Source organism: Pelodiscus sinensis, chromosome 1, assembly GCF_052426305.1.
Source record: "Pelodiscus sinensis isolate ZL-2025 chromosome 1, ASM5242630v1, whole genome shotgun sequence".
Taxonomy (NCBI): domain Eukaryota; kingdom Metazoa; phylum Chordata; order Testudines; family Trionychidae; genus Pelodiscus; species Pelodiscus sinensis.
The window spans coordinates 213,612,214-213,627,800 of NC_143052.1; the positions used below are offsets into that span (position 1 = coordinate 213,612,214).

Genomic DNA, 15,587 nt, shown 5'->3' on the forward strand with positions numbered 1-15,587 from the left:
AAATTCATGCCTTCTAGCTGAGGACTGGAATATTGGCTGGGAGTCTCTTGGAATCGGGCCAATTTTCCAGAAGCTCCTATAGCCAAATGAGAAATTTCCACTAATAGTCTGGCAGCACAGCAGGGCTAAGGCAGACTCCCCCCTGCCCTGGCCTTGCACTGGTCCTGGAAGCAGCTGGCATGTTCATGTGGCCCCTGGTGGTGCTGGGGCAGGGAGTCTCCACATGCTGCCCCTGCCTGAAGGCACTACCTCTGCAGCTGCCATTGGTGGGAATGGAGAACCAAGACCAATAGGCGGCGAGGGGGCAGTGCATGGAGCCACTTGCCCTTCCTTCCCTATAAACCCCTGCTGGATATGCAGGCTGCTTTCTGGAGTGGCAAAGGGCCAGGATGGAGGTGAGCCTGCCTTAGCCACTCTGTGCCACCACCTGGGAGCTGCCTGAGGTAAGTGGTGCCCAGCCAGAGCCCATATCCTGAGCCTCTACCTGAGCCCTGAGCTCCTCCTGCACCCAAACTCCCCCCCCCCCCCCCAGAATCTCCGTTCTGCACGCCAATCCTCTGCCCCAGTCTGGTGAAAGTGAATAAGGATGAGGGAGGAAGGGGGCTGGAGCGAGCAGGGCTGGGTCTCACAGAAGGGGCATGAAAGGAGATAAGACAAGAGTATTTGGATTTGAGGTAAATCCTGGATTGCATTTAAATTTAAATTTTGTGCTTAAAAAGGTTGGAGACCACTGTTATAGGTGGTGATGGATAGCTCTTCTCATGCTATAACCACAGGGGCATCCAGAGCGGTTTCCATTGTGGCATAGCTGGGCATTGTGGGGAGTTGGGCAGAGGTATAGATGGAAGAAGTGACCTGGTGAACAAAGTAGACAGCTATATAGGAAGCCAGGAATTTAAATCCACCCTGCAAAGAAACTTTTCCTTCCTTTAAGGACATTTTTTAAATGTAAGAATTAAACTTTGCTCCCAGGCTGGAGTGCCACTTTACTGACCACTCAGTTACTATTAACTCAGTCCTTTCAGCAGAGCTCATGCAGAGGGTCAGGAAACCAATGGTAGCAAAACTCAGTGTTGTTGTCATGGAACTTATCACCTGTACAGCTGAATTTGGTGCCGCAAGAATTGCTGATTCTAGTCACGTCTTTGTTAAATTTCTCTGACAGTGTAGGATACATTGACTTCTGGAGAGCTTTATTTAAATGTAAAATCATTTAGATTTGATGCTAAAAAGACTTTAAGATTTGTGTCCCTTTTAAGATTTAAGTAAAAAATGTATTCCTCGCCCCAACAAAATATCAGCGCCGTGTTTAGTTGATGAGAAATGTGTTTATGCTCCTGTTCATTCAACATCTGGAAGATACTGGTAACTATTTTCTAGAACTGTTTCTATTTGCTTCCTTTCTTTTTTTGTAGTTGAATCTCCATCTCATAATTTGCCTATCACAGGACATTTTTATTATTGTTTTTTTCATTTTCTTAGTTATTAAAATGAATACAAAAGGACAATGGTCTAGGTTTTTTTTATTATAGTAATAGTCTTGGATTTTTGCCTAAAGCTAAAAATTGTTCCTTTCATCACACACAAACAAGAGTCCAGAAATAGTAACTGAAAAAGCAAAGGAAAAGCGGTCTGTGCATTCTTTTCTCCATTTCCCAATCATTGGTGTTTTCTGAACTTCTGAGAACATGCTCGGGCATTGTCTACACTTACAAGTTTAAAGTGCAACTGTGGCAGGGCTTTAAACTGAAAGTGTGGCCACCACACAAACACTGGGGGATGGATTTCCCAATGTTCTACATAAACCACCTGCACAAGGGGAATGGCTATTCTGGTGTTGGCTGGGAAGCAGAAGATCTAAGTTCTCGCCCTGTGTCCACAACAAACTCCCTTTGTGATTTTGAAGTCACTCTGTGCCTCATTTTTTCTACCTGCTTTAGAGAGCTGGCAAGTCTTCATTAATGTTTGCCTAATGCAGGGGTGGGGAATCTCTTTTGGGTTAGGGGATGCTGACTCACAGAAAAATCAGTTGGGGTGGGGAGCATAGACAAGTGAGAAGCAAAAAAGAAAAACCAAACCCTCCCTGACTGAGAAGGAGAAAGACACTCCCCACATCACCTTCACACGCCAGAGCCTAAAGGGGCCTAGGCTAGTAGATTTTGTGTGCTCCACGTAGGACAGCGGGAGGGCTGGCATACCAGAGGAAGCTCCACAATGCTGGGGGGAACGCCAAGCCTTGGGGGCCAGATCCATTCAAGCCAGGGGGGTTGCAGCTGGCCTCTGGACCTTAGGTTCCTAACCCTTGGCCTAATGTTCTGAGATCTTGCTTCGTAAAATTGTTAGTATTCTGATTGGGGTGAATTTGGGGTGATGAATAAACAAAAATGAGAGAGGATACTTGATATTCACCCTAACTCTTGTATGTCTGCATTTTGCTGTGTGAATCATTGTTTCTGAAAGATTGTATGTAATATTTTTCTCTCCAGCAGGAAGTGGTTTCTTTTCTACTGTGTAGTAAGGAAAAAGTGGCGAAGGATAGAATTATCAGAGTTTTGCTGAGCAATGTTAGAAGTGTTTGTCACTGATTCTATGAAGAAATAGGAAGTACCTATGTTATTTTTATGAATATTGTGCTTGCTTCTCTGTGTGTGTTCATAGTGGGTTACTTGCTAAGGAATTAGATCAGAAGGGGTTGTTATGGAAAACAAGCAGGGACAGATAAACAGTGGCCTAGATCAGAAGCATCCTGCAAATAAACACAATAGTCAGATTCATAACTATGAAGAAGGTACTTCTCAGACTTCACCCTGGTTACGTAGTGCTTTTGCTGTGAGACACTGGACATTCAAAGGCACTGATCAGTTAAAAACTATTCCCTTGAGAAAAGGAGGTAGGAAGCTGACACAGACTGATGAGAGTCTGTGGTCTGCAGCAAGTAGGTTGTAACTTCACAGCCAAGAGAACAGGATGGCTCAAACCTAAGTAATGTTTGTGTATGAGCTTGAGTAATGTCAGACAAAAGTAAGACAGTGTGCACGTAGATCTGTTGTTTGAAACCCATTTTTGGAGAGCTGTGCACCTTTTGGCAATATCAGTCATACTTTGTTTTGAAGAAACTGGTGGGTATAAACAGCCACCCTTTCATCTGAGCTAAATAAAGGAGCAGTTAAATGCTTCTTTGTTTAGTAATAGCTGGGGGAAAAAAGAGGCCACTACTCAAAACACACACTTCATGCCAAGACCAGCCAGAGGTTATGTCATGCTGACTGAGGGGTTTCCTGAGGACTGATAACAGCAAATGCTGGATGCAGAAGCAGTTGGCTTCACTTCTCTCTTCCCCTTCTGCAAGAGTAGTGTTCAGGATCACTCTGCTCTCTGTCTTCTGCCTCCATCTCCAGCAAAATGCAAGTAGCCAGGGGCTGTTTTGTTTCCTGCTGAACTTCTGCTAAAGGAGCCAGTGATGTTTGTGCCATCCTTTCCTTCCTTTCTCGCTTCCTCCCTCCCTTCCTCCAAGGGAGGAACCAATGACTTACCAGTCTAACTCTGTCCATGAGCTTGGAATGCACTAACTTCATCCTGTGTTCAGCTCATTAATGTTTGTTGTTTCTAGGTCATACATATATTTTCCCTTGAGCTAAACTCAAAAAATCATTTGTTTATTTTAGTATACAGTCAGTTACTCACCTGTGATTAAAAAGAATCTGGATACCAAAATATTTTTCTCCCTAATTGTTTGAGTGATGTCCTCATTACAAAAAAACTGTTTTAAAAAATTCCTTAGGAGTCTCTTGCTGGAGCTAGGGTAACATACACTGTATTTGTTCTTAAATAGTGCATATGGACTCTTTGGAGCATGTGCCCCAATATATCCCGTAACTATTTTTGACGTAGATGTCACACATGAGTGTGACAAGTTGGACCCCACTTTTTGGGTGCCACTGGACTCCCACTGAGCCTGTCTTTCTTACCAGCCTGCATTTCTCTTACTCTGTGCCACTGTCACAGGCTCTCTAGTCCTTTTCCAGTGCGTGCACACACATATGGGTAAGGACACAACCAGCTACAGAATCTCACAGATTCTTCACTTGGGGAATTACCCAGCCCACTACACCCTCTGGAATGAAACCCAGGATTATATTGTCTTGTGCTGTAAAGAGATCTACCTAGCGCGAGCATGTGAAATTCACCCTCTCCCTCAATGTGGAGGCAGATGTGCACAGCTCTTCCGCCTCCCCCCCTTGTGAATTGCACAAACTAGGTTATAGTATAAATAAGAAATAAGATTATTAACTGCAAAAGGTAGATTTTAAGTGATTATATGTGACCGAAAATAGATCAAAACTGATTACCTTAGTAAATAAACAAAGCTTGCAGACTAAGCTTCACACACTAGATAAAATAGATAGGATATCCATTAACGAATTCTCACCATGAGGGATAAACAAGCTGGCAGATTCTTAAATTACAAGCTGTCTTAACTTTTCCAGTTTTTCATAGACAGGAATACAGTCCTTCTAGCCTGGGGCCATCACTTCTGATAGTTAAATCCTTGTTCATCAGATGTTTCCCAGTGTCTTGCAGGAAGAATGAGGTACCCCAGTGATGTCAATGTCCCCTTTTTAAAGCTGCTTCCCACTTGCTGGAAAGTACTTTTGTTATGACTTGAATCAGACACTTCCCACTGTGTAGTGATATCTTTGAGAGGTTTCTAATGTACACCATTTCTGAGCTAATCCTTGTGTTTGTGCATTTCTTCTGTTAGCTGTTAACATTGTTTGTCCTTTTTACTGTTGTACCTGAAAGGCTGGTTGTAGGTGTTTTCAACCTCTCAACATGTTTCAGTAACATATCAAGCCAAATTTCGTAACTTCACATAAAATGGTAGCACATACAACAAGACATTCATGTCTAGCAGATCAAAACTTTAGAATGATACCTCACAAAGTGTACTTTGTGCAAAACGTATCGCAGTTACATGATAATGGTGCATACAGGCAGTCCCCGGGTTACGTACAAGACAGGGACTGTGGGTTTGTTCTTAAGTTGAATCTGTATGTAAGTCGGAACTGGCGTCCAGATTCAGCCGCTGCTGAAACTGACCGCCAGTTCTGACTTACATACAGATTCAACTTAAGAACCCCAAGCGTCCCCAAGTCAGCTGCTGCTGAAACTGATCAGCGGCTGATTCCAGGAAGCCTGGGGCAGAGCAACTCTGCCTCGGGCTTCCTGTAGTCAGCGCTGGTCAGTTTCAGCAGCGGCTGACTTGGGGACGCCTGGGGCAGAGCAGCTGGGGTGCTGCTGGGTTGCTCCAGTAGCACCGCTCCTTGCTCCTTGGCGCTACTGGACCAACCCAGCAGCACCCCAGCTGCTCTGCCCCAGGCGTCCTGATTCAGCCACTGCTGAAACTGACCAGCAGCGGCTGAATCAGGACCTGGGGCAGAGCAGCTGGGGTGCTGCCGGGTTGGTCCAGTAGTGCCCAGAGCGGCGCTGCAGGACCATTCGGCAGCGCCCCAGCTGCTCTGCCCCAGGGTCCACAACAAAAGCCTGGTCTTCTGGGGGGGGCACACTAGCTGCGCGCCCCCCCCCCCCCAGCAGACCAGGGACACGGGGAGCAGAGCCGCAGCGGCAGCGGGGTGCTGCGCCTCTGAGGCTTTGCTCTGGCAAAGTCTCAGAGGCGCAGGACCCCGCTGCAGCTGCGGCTTCAGTCCCGGTGCCCCTGGTCTGCTGAGGACCGTCTCCAGCAGACCAGGGGCACCGGGACTGAAGCCGCAGCAGCGGCAGGTTCCCGGTGCCTGTGGTCTGCTGGGGACCGTCTCCAGCAGACCAGGGGCACCGGGAGCAGCTTACGAACGGGGCTTTCTCGCCCCGGAGCTCGCAGGCAGCAATCCGCCACCTCGACCTCCGAGGCGAGAAAGCCCCGTTCGTAAGTGCGGATCCGACATAAGTCGGATCCGCGTAAGTCGGGGACTGCCTGTATTTAGTTGTCAGAGTATCACAATGAGGTTTTGATACAGTAATATATACTGTTCTAAGTGCGTGGTGATGTTTGTAGCCATTCTTCACCCCACTTGCCTCTACAACTACTACCCTTTAATTTCTCAGCCCATTGAATACATCATCTGCAATTATTCTATACAATTCCTTTCTTCCAGTTCTATCCAGGACCATCTCCAGTCTGTCTTCTACACATTAAAGTGCACTGAAACTGCTCTTGTCAGAGTCTCTAATGAACTTGTCCTAGCCAAAGCTCTGAACCAGCTGTCCCTCCTCATCCTATTGATCTGTCTGCTCTCCTCCAGACAGTGAACCATGCTCCTCTTCTTGAAATCATTTCCTCCCTTGGCTTCTATGACAGTCCTCTCCTGGTTCTGATCCTCGCTCTCCAACTGATCTTTCAGTGTATCCTTTGGCGAAGCTGCCTCATTTCCCCCTCCAGCGTTCTTTCTCTGCCCCCATTTTTTCTTCTTCACCTAGTAACTGGACAATCTCAACCACAGACAAATTCAGGTACCATCTCTGTGCCTAGTGACTGACAGATCTACTTCTCAAGAATGTGTGGCTATCAGCTCTGGCACAACAACAGAGCCAAATCTGAGCTCTTAATTTCCCCCCAAGTCCTCCCCAGCACTTCTTTTCTCAAGCATGTGGGCCAATACCACCATCCAACCTGTAACTCGGATCAGTAACCTGGGCACCTTCAACTCAGACCTCTCTCTATTTTCTTGTGCCCAGTCTTTGTCTAAATCTTGCAAATCCTTTTAACATAACATCTCTATGATACAGCTTTTCCTAGCCATCCCTACAGAAAATACTCTCATCCATGCTTTCGTCATTTTGGTTACTGCAATATCCTTGTCTCTGGCCTTGACAAATGCAATGTTGCATCATTAATACCAATTCAAAGTGTTGCTGCTACAAGGATCATATTCCTAACCTGACACTTCAATGACATCAACCCTCTCTTTGAGTTCCCTGCTCTACTGTACCAAACACAAGCTTGTTTGCCTTTATTTCAAAGGCCCTTCATGGCCTATCCCCCCCACAACTAGCATCTCTCATTCCGTGCCAAAATGTTAACTCCTGGCTCCGATCAGCCCAGGATGCCAGCCTACATTAACCCGCTTGTTAAATTTTCAAACAAGCAAAAACAATCTTTTTGCTATTGCCATGCTACCCTTCCTCCATGAGAGGAAATCTTAAAAACCCACAAACTCCCTCATTAGCCTCCCCAACACGCTCCATACGGCCACTAAAGCATGGTTTAGCTGTTGGTGCTCTAATGTCACTGCCTGCCTTGCAAAGCAATATTTATTGTCTCGTCGTTTTACTGCATCATCTGTCTGCATCTATCCGTTGTCTCTTGTCTTATAATTAGACTTAAAGTTCTTTGGGGCAGGGACTGTCTTTTTGTTTTGTGTTTGTACAGCACCTCACGTGCTGGTTCTCAACCTGTGGCCCATTTAGCAAACAGCTGCAGCCGAGCTATGTGCTTTAAAAAAAAATCCAAAAGTTGCTGCTCCAGTCTGACAGGGTGGGGCTGAGTGAGTGGGAGACAGCATCAGGCCTCCCTGCTGGAGGACTCCTGCCACCAGGGAAGGCTAAGCAGCTTCCTGTGGCAAGGGAAGAGCTCAGCAGTTCAGTGCAGGCGGCCCTGCTGGGCAAGTAGATCCTGTATGATCCCAGCCCTGCTCCTGCTCCAGCCTGGTTGATCGCACCTGAGCAATCCAGACACAGTCAAATCCTGGGGGGCTGGTGAGTATGGTCAGGGAGCTGTGGAGGGTGGCTCTGGTAGTGAGGGGATAAAGGGTTGTTGCGCGGGGTGCTGGGCAGCATAGGCAGAGGAGCTAGAAGTTTGGGGGCTCTTCCAGCACCCTCAGGTTTTACAAAGGCCTTCACTCCTGGCTTTGTATCTGGGACTCTGTGGAGTCATCTCTGGGCAGGGGCAGCTGGGCATATAGGGGTCTATGGAGGGATCTTTGTAGGAGGACACTGGGCACAGGAGTCGGGGGAGGGGTTCAGACAGGCAGGCAGATGTGGCACATAGCAGGGGCCTGTGCTCAGGGAAGGGGCACATTGTCAGTGAAGTGCTGGGTAGGCCAGAGTCTGTCTGGCACAGAGTTTCTCAACCTGCGTCCCACAGTGATAAATCGGTTAAGAACCACTGTCATAGCACATTAGGGTTCTGGCCCATGACTAGGTGCCATGGTTATACAAATAATAAAAGTAGACAGGTGCTTGACCACAGATATTACAAGACTTTCCAGGGGAATAACTTTCTTGTGGGTCAGAATAATATATTTACAGAATTAAAATAATGGACCTATAAAGAGATTGCTGTCAGTGAAAAAGACAATGGTTGTGCTGTTCCTTAAGGTTAGCTGTCTACTCCTGATGATGCTACATTATTATACTGCTTGGTGAACTAGATAATATTTCTACTCAAAATGATAAAAAGGGTCACTGTCAACTTAAAAGGCACATTGATGTGTGAAATTTGTTTGCTTGTTACACTTAATACAATTATGATAGAAGGAAATTATAGATTCCTCCCCCCCCCCCCCCCGACATTGTTTCTTTATTTAGCAGCACTTTTTACTAGTCAGTTTCCTTTTATAATCTGTTTACCCATTCTGGTTTTGTTGGTCTTTCATACAGCAACATTGAAGAGGAAAATATTTTGTAAAGTAAGAAAATGTGACTAAATATCACAATAATTGGTAGGGGGTATTTAGGGTAGAAATATTACTTTGAAATCTTTTTACCTTTTTCTTTTTTCTCCCCCACCCCTCAATCTCTTGCAGACTGACTATTGTGAGTTGTCCATGTCCCCTTTTATGTAATTCCCCGCTCTTTTTTTATAATGATTTCTGCATTGTTGCTAAAGCTCTAACTGGGAAAATAAAGGTTTAAAGAAGAATAATTTATTTATTTCAGACTGTTGGGAAGAAATTACCTCCAGCTACAGCAACTCAGGAGCCAACGAAAATAGAAATGGACAGCAGAACCAAGAGTAGGTCTCACTATTTTTGCTTTATTTTTCTCCTTTGCACTCAGAGCTATTGAGTCTTTTAGGAAGTCTTGAATATTTTTTCTTAGGTTTTAATTCGAGCAATTTTCTATAGGTCTGAAAAATAATAAAAGCAAGATTTCAAATATATTTAGCATGGAGCTTTGAGTTGGCAATGTTTAAACAAGCCACTTTGTTTCAAATACGTTTTTGAATTGTTTTTGCCCTGATAATTTTACTCCCATCTCTCTGCCTCCAAAAATCAAATAAAACTATGTCATCCACCCTTAGGCTGAAAGCGCTTTTAGATTAATCAGATATGAATGTGATCCAGCTTCAAACTGCAAATTGTAGGTGTGTTGTTACTATTAGTGCATTTTCTACATGCTGCCTATTTTTGCTTTTTGGTTTTATCTCTAAACCAGGCATGTCCAAAGTCCGGCCCGCGGGCCAAATGCGGCCCGCGGTCGGATTTAATACGGCCCCCCGCTTCTCCCAGCTCCCCGGTGCTTTTTTTAACTGGCGCGCTCAGCGCGCCGCTTCGGGCCGCCGCCGCCACGGTCCCAAACCCTGCCCCTGCACTCCGCTTTGGGGCTGAGAGTGCAGGGACAGCCCCCGCTTCCTCCCCCTCTCCTGGCTCCCCGGCACTCCTCTGACTGACGCCGCTTCCGGCCGCTCTGCCGCCGTCCATGGCGGCCGCTGCGGTCCTAAAGTCCACCATGTAGGGCACGTCCACAGCCCTGCTCCCCCGCTTGGCTACGGGTTCGCCCTGCCCCCGGGCCGCCGTGAGGCCAGCGTGCCCTGCACTCTCCACCCGCCTCTGACCCTGCAAGCCCTCTACCTTGGGGCTGAGAGTGCAGGGACGGACTCCGCAGCTGCTGAGATCAGGGACGGACTCCGCAGCTGCTCAAGCTCAGTATCTGCGATTGGCCCTGCGCACTGTCAGCTTCCTGGCGGGCTCAGGCACGTGGAGCTCATCATTAGAGACTTCGCCACAAACAGCCACAAAGGCAAGAGAATTCTTGTTGGGCAGTGTATTAGTGCAGTGTATTACTTGGGCAGTGTATTAAACCTCTGGCACTGCGCTCACATGATCCCTTCCCCTTCTGGTCAATTTTAAAAAATGGCGACTGTAAATAAGAGAAGGAAAGTTGACAGTGAGGGCCGCCGCTTCCAGGACAGGTGGAAAGTGGAATATTTCTTCACTGAAATAGAGAATCACTGTGTTTGTCTGATATGCCAAGAGACTGTGGCTGTTTATAAGGAATTTAATGTCAAGAGACACTACCAGTCGAGACATAGCACATACGATAAGCTTACAGGGCACGACCGCAGTGAAAAGTTGAAGCAACTTGAAGCTGTTTTAATGTCACAACAGAAATTTTTCATAAGAGCCCGTGAGTCAAATGAAAATGCCACAAGGGCGAGCTATGAGGTGGCAACGTTAATTGCTAAAAATTGCAAATCTTTTGCTGAGGGTGACTTTATCAAAGAATGCGTTATGAAAATGGTTGAGAATATCTGTCCCGAGAAGAAGCAAGAGTTTGCCAACATTTGCCTGGCTCGTAACACTGTAGCACGGAGAATTGAGGAGATTTCATCAGATATTAAGAGACAGTTGACATCCAAAGGAGTGGATTTTGACTTCTTTTCAATAGCCTGTGATGAAAGCACGGACCTATCTGACACAGCTCAGTTGCTGATTTTTATGAGAGGGGTGGACGATGAAATGAATGTGACTGAAGAGCTACTTGACCTCCAGAGCCTTACGGACCAAACAAGAGGAAAAGATTTATTTGTTTCTGTTAGTTCCGCCATAGATGACATGAAACTGCCTTGGAACAAAGTTACTGGGATTATTACTGATGGGGCACCTGCCATGGTTGGTGAACGAAGTGGATTATCAACCCTAATCTGTAACAAGGTGATCGAAGAAGGAGGCAAAGCTATTAAACTCCATTGTATCATTCATCAGCAAGTTCTCTGTGCTAAACATCTCAAATATGATCAGGTTATGAAACCGGTGCTAAAGACTATTAATTTTATTCGCTCTAAAGCCCTGTGCCACCGCCAGTTTAAACAGTTTCTACTGGACATCCAGGCTGAATACGAAGATGTTTTATATCACAACGATGTAAGATGGCTCAGTCGGGGGTCTGCACTGCAGCGTTTCTACTCTCTCAGAAAGGAAATCGGAGAATTCTTGGAAACAAAGGGACAACCAATGCGAGAACTATCTGATCCTATTTGGCTGGCTGATTTGGGGTTTCTAGTTGACATAACAAAGCATCTGAATGTACTGAACACGAGTCTTCAGGGGAAAGATGCAGCGGTGAACCAGCTTTATTCACACCTCAAAGCCTTTGGGACAAAGCTGCAACTTTTCATAAGGCAGTTGTCACAAACACAGCCCAATACCATACATTTTTCAGCGTTGCAGGAAATAATGAACAGTTTTCCACAGGACAATATCAGTGCGCAAACGAGCAGGTATGCAGCAGACATTGCATCTCTGGCTGGGGAGTTTAAACGGCGCTTTCAGGACTTTGCAGCTATTGAAAAGGAGATCAGCCTTTTCTCCACTCCATTCTCTGTTGACCCCGATGATGCTCCAGATCAGCTGCAGCTCGAGCTCATTGAGCTGCATTGTGACAGCGAGTTACGCAGTCGTCACCAACAGCTCTCTCTTGAGAACTTTTACCGCCAACTGGATAAGAGCCGGTTTCAAGAGATTCGAACATTGGCTAAGAAAATGCTGAGCTTGTTTGGCTCAACATATATGTGTGAGAAGACATTCTCTGCTATGAACTGTAACAAGAACCGCGTGAGGACAAGACTAAGTGACTCTCACCTGCGTGACATTTTGCGCATCAAAACCACTGCCTTTGAACCAGACCTAGCCTATGTACTGCAGTCCAGATCTCAGTTTCACCCTTCACATTAGTGTAGGCAAGTTTTTTTTTCAATTGAGATGAATACATTGTAAAATCTCAGTTAATGTCAGTTGGTCTAAATCAGTTATAAATATATTTGGACACAACATGTATAGTTGGTGTTATGTCGTTTGCCGTTTGCAATAAACTTTGCATAAAATAGTTAATTTGCATTTAATTTTAATGGTTCAAAGAATGTCAGGCAAAATGGTCGGCCCTCACGCATGTTCACTTCATCAAATCTGGCCCTCTTTGAAAAAAGTTTGGACACCCCTGCTCTAAACTATCCCATTAGGTGATAGAGTTTATGTAAGAAACAAAATAATCCAACAAAATAAAATCATTTAAGTGTGTATAATTCATAGCTACCTGAAAAGGGCTAAAAGTAATAATTAGGCCTCTCGGGAAGGTCACTACTTAATCCAGTGGAGATGTATTTAATTATCACACAAAGTATATTAAACACAAACTGCTTATATTATAGTCTTTTTGTGTGTGTGTGTGTGTGTGTGTGTGTGTGTGTGTGTGTGTGTGTGTGTGTGTACTTGTGCATGTGCAGTAAAAAATATAATTAAATGTATTGGGACCTAAGGGGAGGTAGACAGAAATAAGGGGGAAAATAAAGCCTGAATTAGCAAATAAATTGATTTGAAAATGAAATTTACTATTTATAGGTTAAAATTTTTCTTCTCTGAGCCACACCTGAGGCACTTTATTAGATGTTCTCCACTTATTCCCTTGATATCAACAGAGATCTCAAGGGACTAATGAGAAATAGCTAATAAGAAATCTGCAATAGAACAAATAGGAGACTATGGCTCATAGAAATTAGAGCTCAAAAAGAATGACCGTGCTAGGGATGTAATAGTGTAGTCAATTAACCAATAAGCAAAAGCTTATTGATTAATGCTCTAGACTACACACATTCTTCCTGAGCCAGTAAATTTTTTAGCAGGCTGGCCTGCAGCCTTCCTCAGTCCCGGCTTGCACCGGGTGGTCCAGGACCTACCCTGGACAGGTTAGATAAACATTTGTCAGGGATGGTGTAGACAGAGCTTGGTCCTGTCTTGAGGGCAGGGGGCTGGACTCGATGACCTCTTGAGGTCCCTTCCAGTCCTATGATTCTATGATACCCCCTGCTGCAGCTCTGCATTTAAAGTGTATTAGGAGTCAGGTGGACAGGCAATCTGGCTCAGTTCTGGGTTGCACCAGATCCAGAGCTCAGGCCTCCTTCTCTCCTAGATGGACTTTTGCCACTCTGCACTGCTGCCTCTGTACAGCCTTACAACATATACTACTCAATTATTTTCAGTTTTAAAATGAGCCAAAAACTTGATGTTTCCACTGCTTTCCTTTTGGAGTCTGTCCCCTAACCTCAAAAGCTCTCCTTGTTAGGAAAATGTTCCTAATTTATAGATTACATTTTCCTATATCTTCTTTCATGTAATGATTCCTTTATATCACTTGAACTTCCCAACACAGTTCCTTTCCCTCTTGAAGTTTCTACCCTTCAGATACTTGTGGGTAATTAACATCTTCTCCTAAACCTTAGTAACCATTTAGCATACAGGCAATGCTGAGTTGTATAGAATTACTTATAGCAAAGTAAAAGGTGGTGAAAGTTATCAGTGATCCGTGGCTAATGGGAGCTGCAAGCAGTGTACCTGTGGACATGCAGGTAAATAAAATGTCCAGCAGCCCTGGTGAACCATGTCCAGCTAGTTATTTCCCACCCCAATGTAGACATAGATTTTAATGCCAGAAGGGACCATTGTGATCATCCTGTCTGACCTGCACATTGCAGACCACAGAACCTCACCCACACACTGCTGTAACAGATTCCTAATCTCTGGTTAAGTTACTGAAGTCTTTAAATTGTGATTTAAAGACTTCAAGTCACAGAGAATCCACCATTGACTCTAATTCAAACCAGCAAGTGATCTCTGTTGTGGGGAAAGCAGAAAAAACAAGGGCTCTGCTAGTTTGACCTGGAAGACAATTCCTGGTGATCAGACAATGAGCATGTAGGCAAGAATCACCAGTCAGACACTTGGGAAAGAATTCATTGTACTAATTCTTCTCTCTGGCCATTTGGAGATACTTGCTACTAGCAATCACAAATGGGCCACATGCCAAGATAGGCAATCTTCTCATCCCATCCCATGCATAAATTTAGCCAGGTAAGTCTTGAAACCAGGTAGATGTTTGGACCCTTTGAAGGCTGTTCCAGAACTTCTCTCCTCTGATGGTTAGAAACCTTCACCTAATTTGAAGCCTGTACTAGTTTTTGGATAATTTATATCCCTCTTTCTTTTGCCTACACTGTCCCCTAACTTATATAACTCTTCTCCCTCCCTGGTGTTTATCATTCTGCTGTATTTACAGAAAGCAGCCTTCATTTGTTTAGGTTAAACAAGACATGTTTCTAAAGTCTTCTCCCTTAAGGTGGGTTCTCATTCTTTTGATCATTCCAATAGTCCTTCTTCTCTTCTCCTCAATTTGAATTCATCTTTCTTAAACATGGGAGACCAGAATTGCATACTGAATTCCAGATGAGGTCTCACCAGTGCTTTTTATAATGACAGTAATGCTTTCCTGTCTCGACTGGAAATACCTTGCCTGATGCATCCTAGGTTTGCATTAGCCTTTTTCATGGACACATCACATTGGTGGCTCATAGTTATCCTGTGACCAGCCAGTACCCCCAGCTTTTTCTCCTCTCCCTTCCAACTCATAGGTCCCCAATTTCTAGCAAAAATTCTCATTGTTGGTCCCTAAGTGCTTGAATTTGCACTATTTAATTTCATCCAATTTGTTTGTCCAGTTTTTACAGTATCCAGACCTTCTTGTGTGATACAGTAAAATATGCCTTAGTGACCACTTCTGAAGAGAGACCATCTGTGACAAGTGACTCCCCGCAGAGGCCACAGCATGTGTTCCCCCTGATTTAACTTTGAAGAGGGACCACTTGTCACCTGTGACCAGCATCCATATTTTCTTACACCTAGCCATAAAAACAAATCTGAAGGAGAAATGATCTTCCTTACTTCTGTGCTGCAGCTGACAATGGCATTGCCTTCAGAACTGTGCCTTTGACCAACAGCCATCATTCTCAGTCTGCCCAGCTCTGGAGGAAGCAAGCCCTTGAAGAGAGACCACCGCTTACAAATGACCCCTTTTGCTAATTGCAATGAGTGGTTGCTCCTGGCAGCTGTTACTGTATTCTGGTCCTCCTCAATGGATATTATCTGGGCCCTCCCCAGTTTTGTCCCATTAAGCTGTTTGAATTTAACTTCCATCTAGATATGGTAATTTCTCCCTCCATATCCCATTAACCACCCTGCCATTACTCCTAACCTCCTCATTACTCTTATTAAAAACTGAATCAAAGTATTTGTGTAGGTGCTGAACCATGCCTAGACTATATACTCTCCACCTTATCCCTAGATTATCTAATATCCACCCTGTTTACCAGTCCCACTTCCTTCCTTCCTTGTTTTGTTTATATGGCTAACGAACCTTTTGCTATTGGTTTTAATTTCTTTTGCAAGATCCAACCCTGCTTGGCTTTTAGCTAGTCTCATTTTCTCTTACAATTTTTGATCTCCAAGAGATAGCTAAGTTTGTTTTTGAAATCAGGAATCCTA

At 44.8% G+C, this 15,587-nt stretch overlaps 1 protein-coding gene across 8 annotated transcripts in view; it reads left to right on the forward strand.

Moving 5' to 3' along the window:
* SH3KBP1 (SH3 domain containing kinase binding protein 1) overlaps window positions 1–15,587 on the forward strand; it is a 327,120-nt gene that overhangs the window by 212,610 nt on the left and 98,923 nt on the right. For all 8 annotated transcript variants that reach the window (XM_075913587.2, XM_075913595.2, XM_075913614.2 and 5 more), the window contains one exon: window positions 8,935–9,010. In XM_075913587.2, coding sequence (XP_075769702.1) covers window positions 8,935–9,010 — 76 coding nt within the window. The remainder of the gene's footprint in view (window positions 1–8,934; window positions 9,011–15,587) is intronic.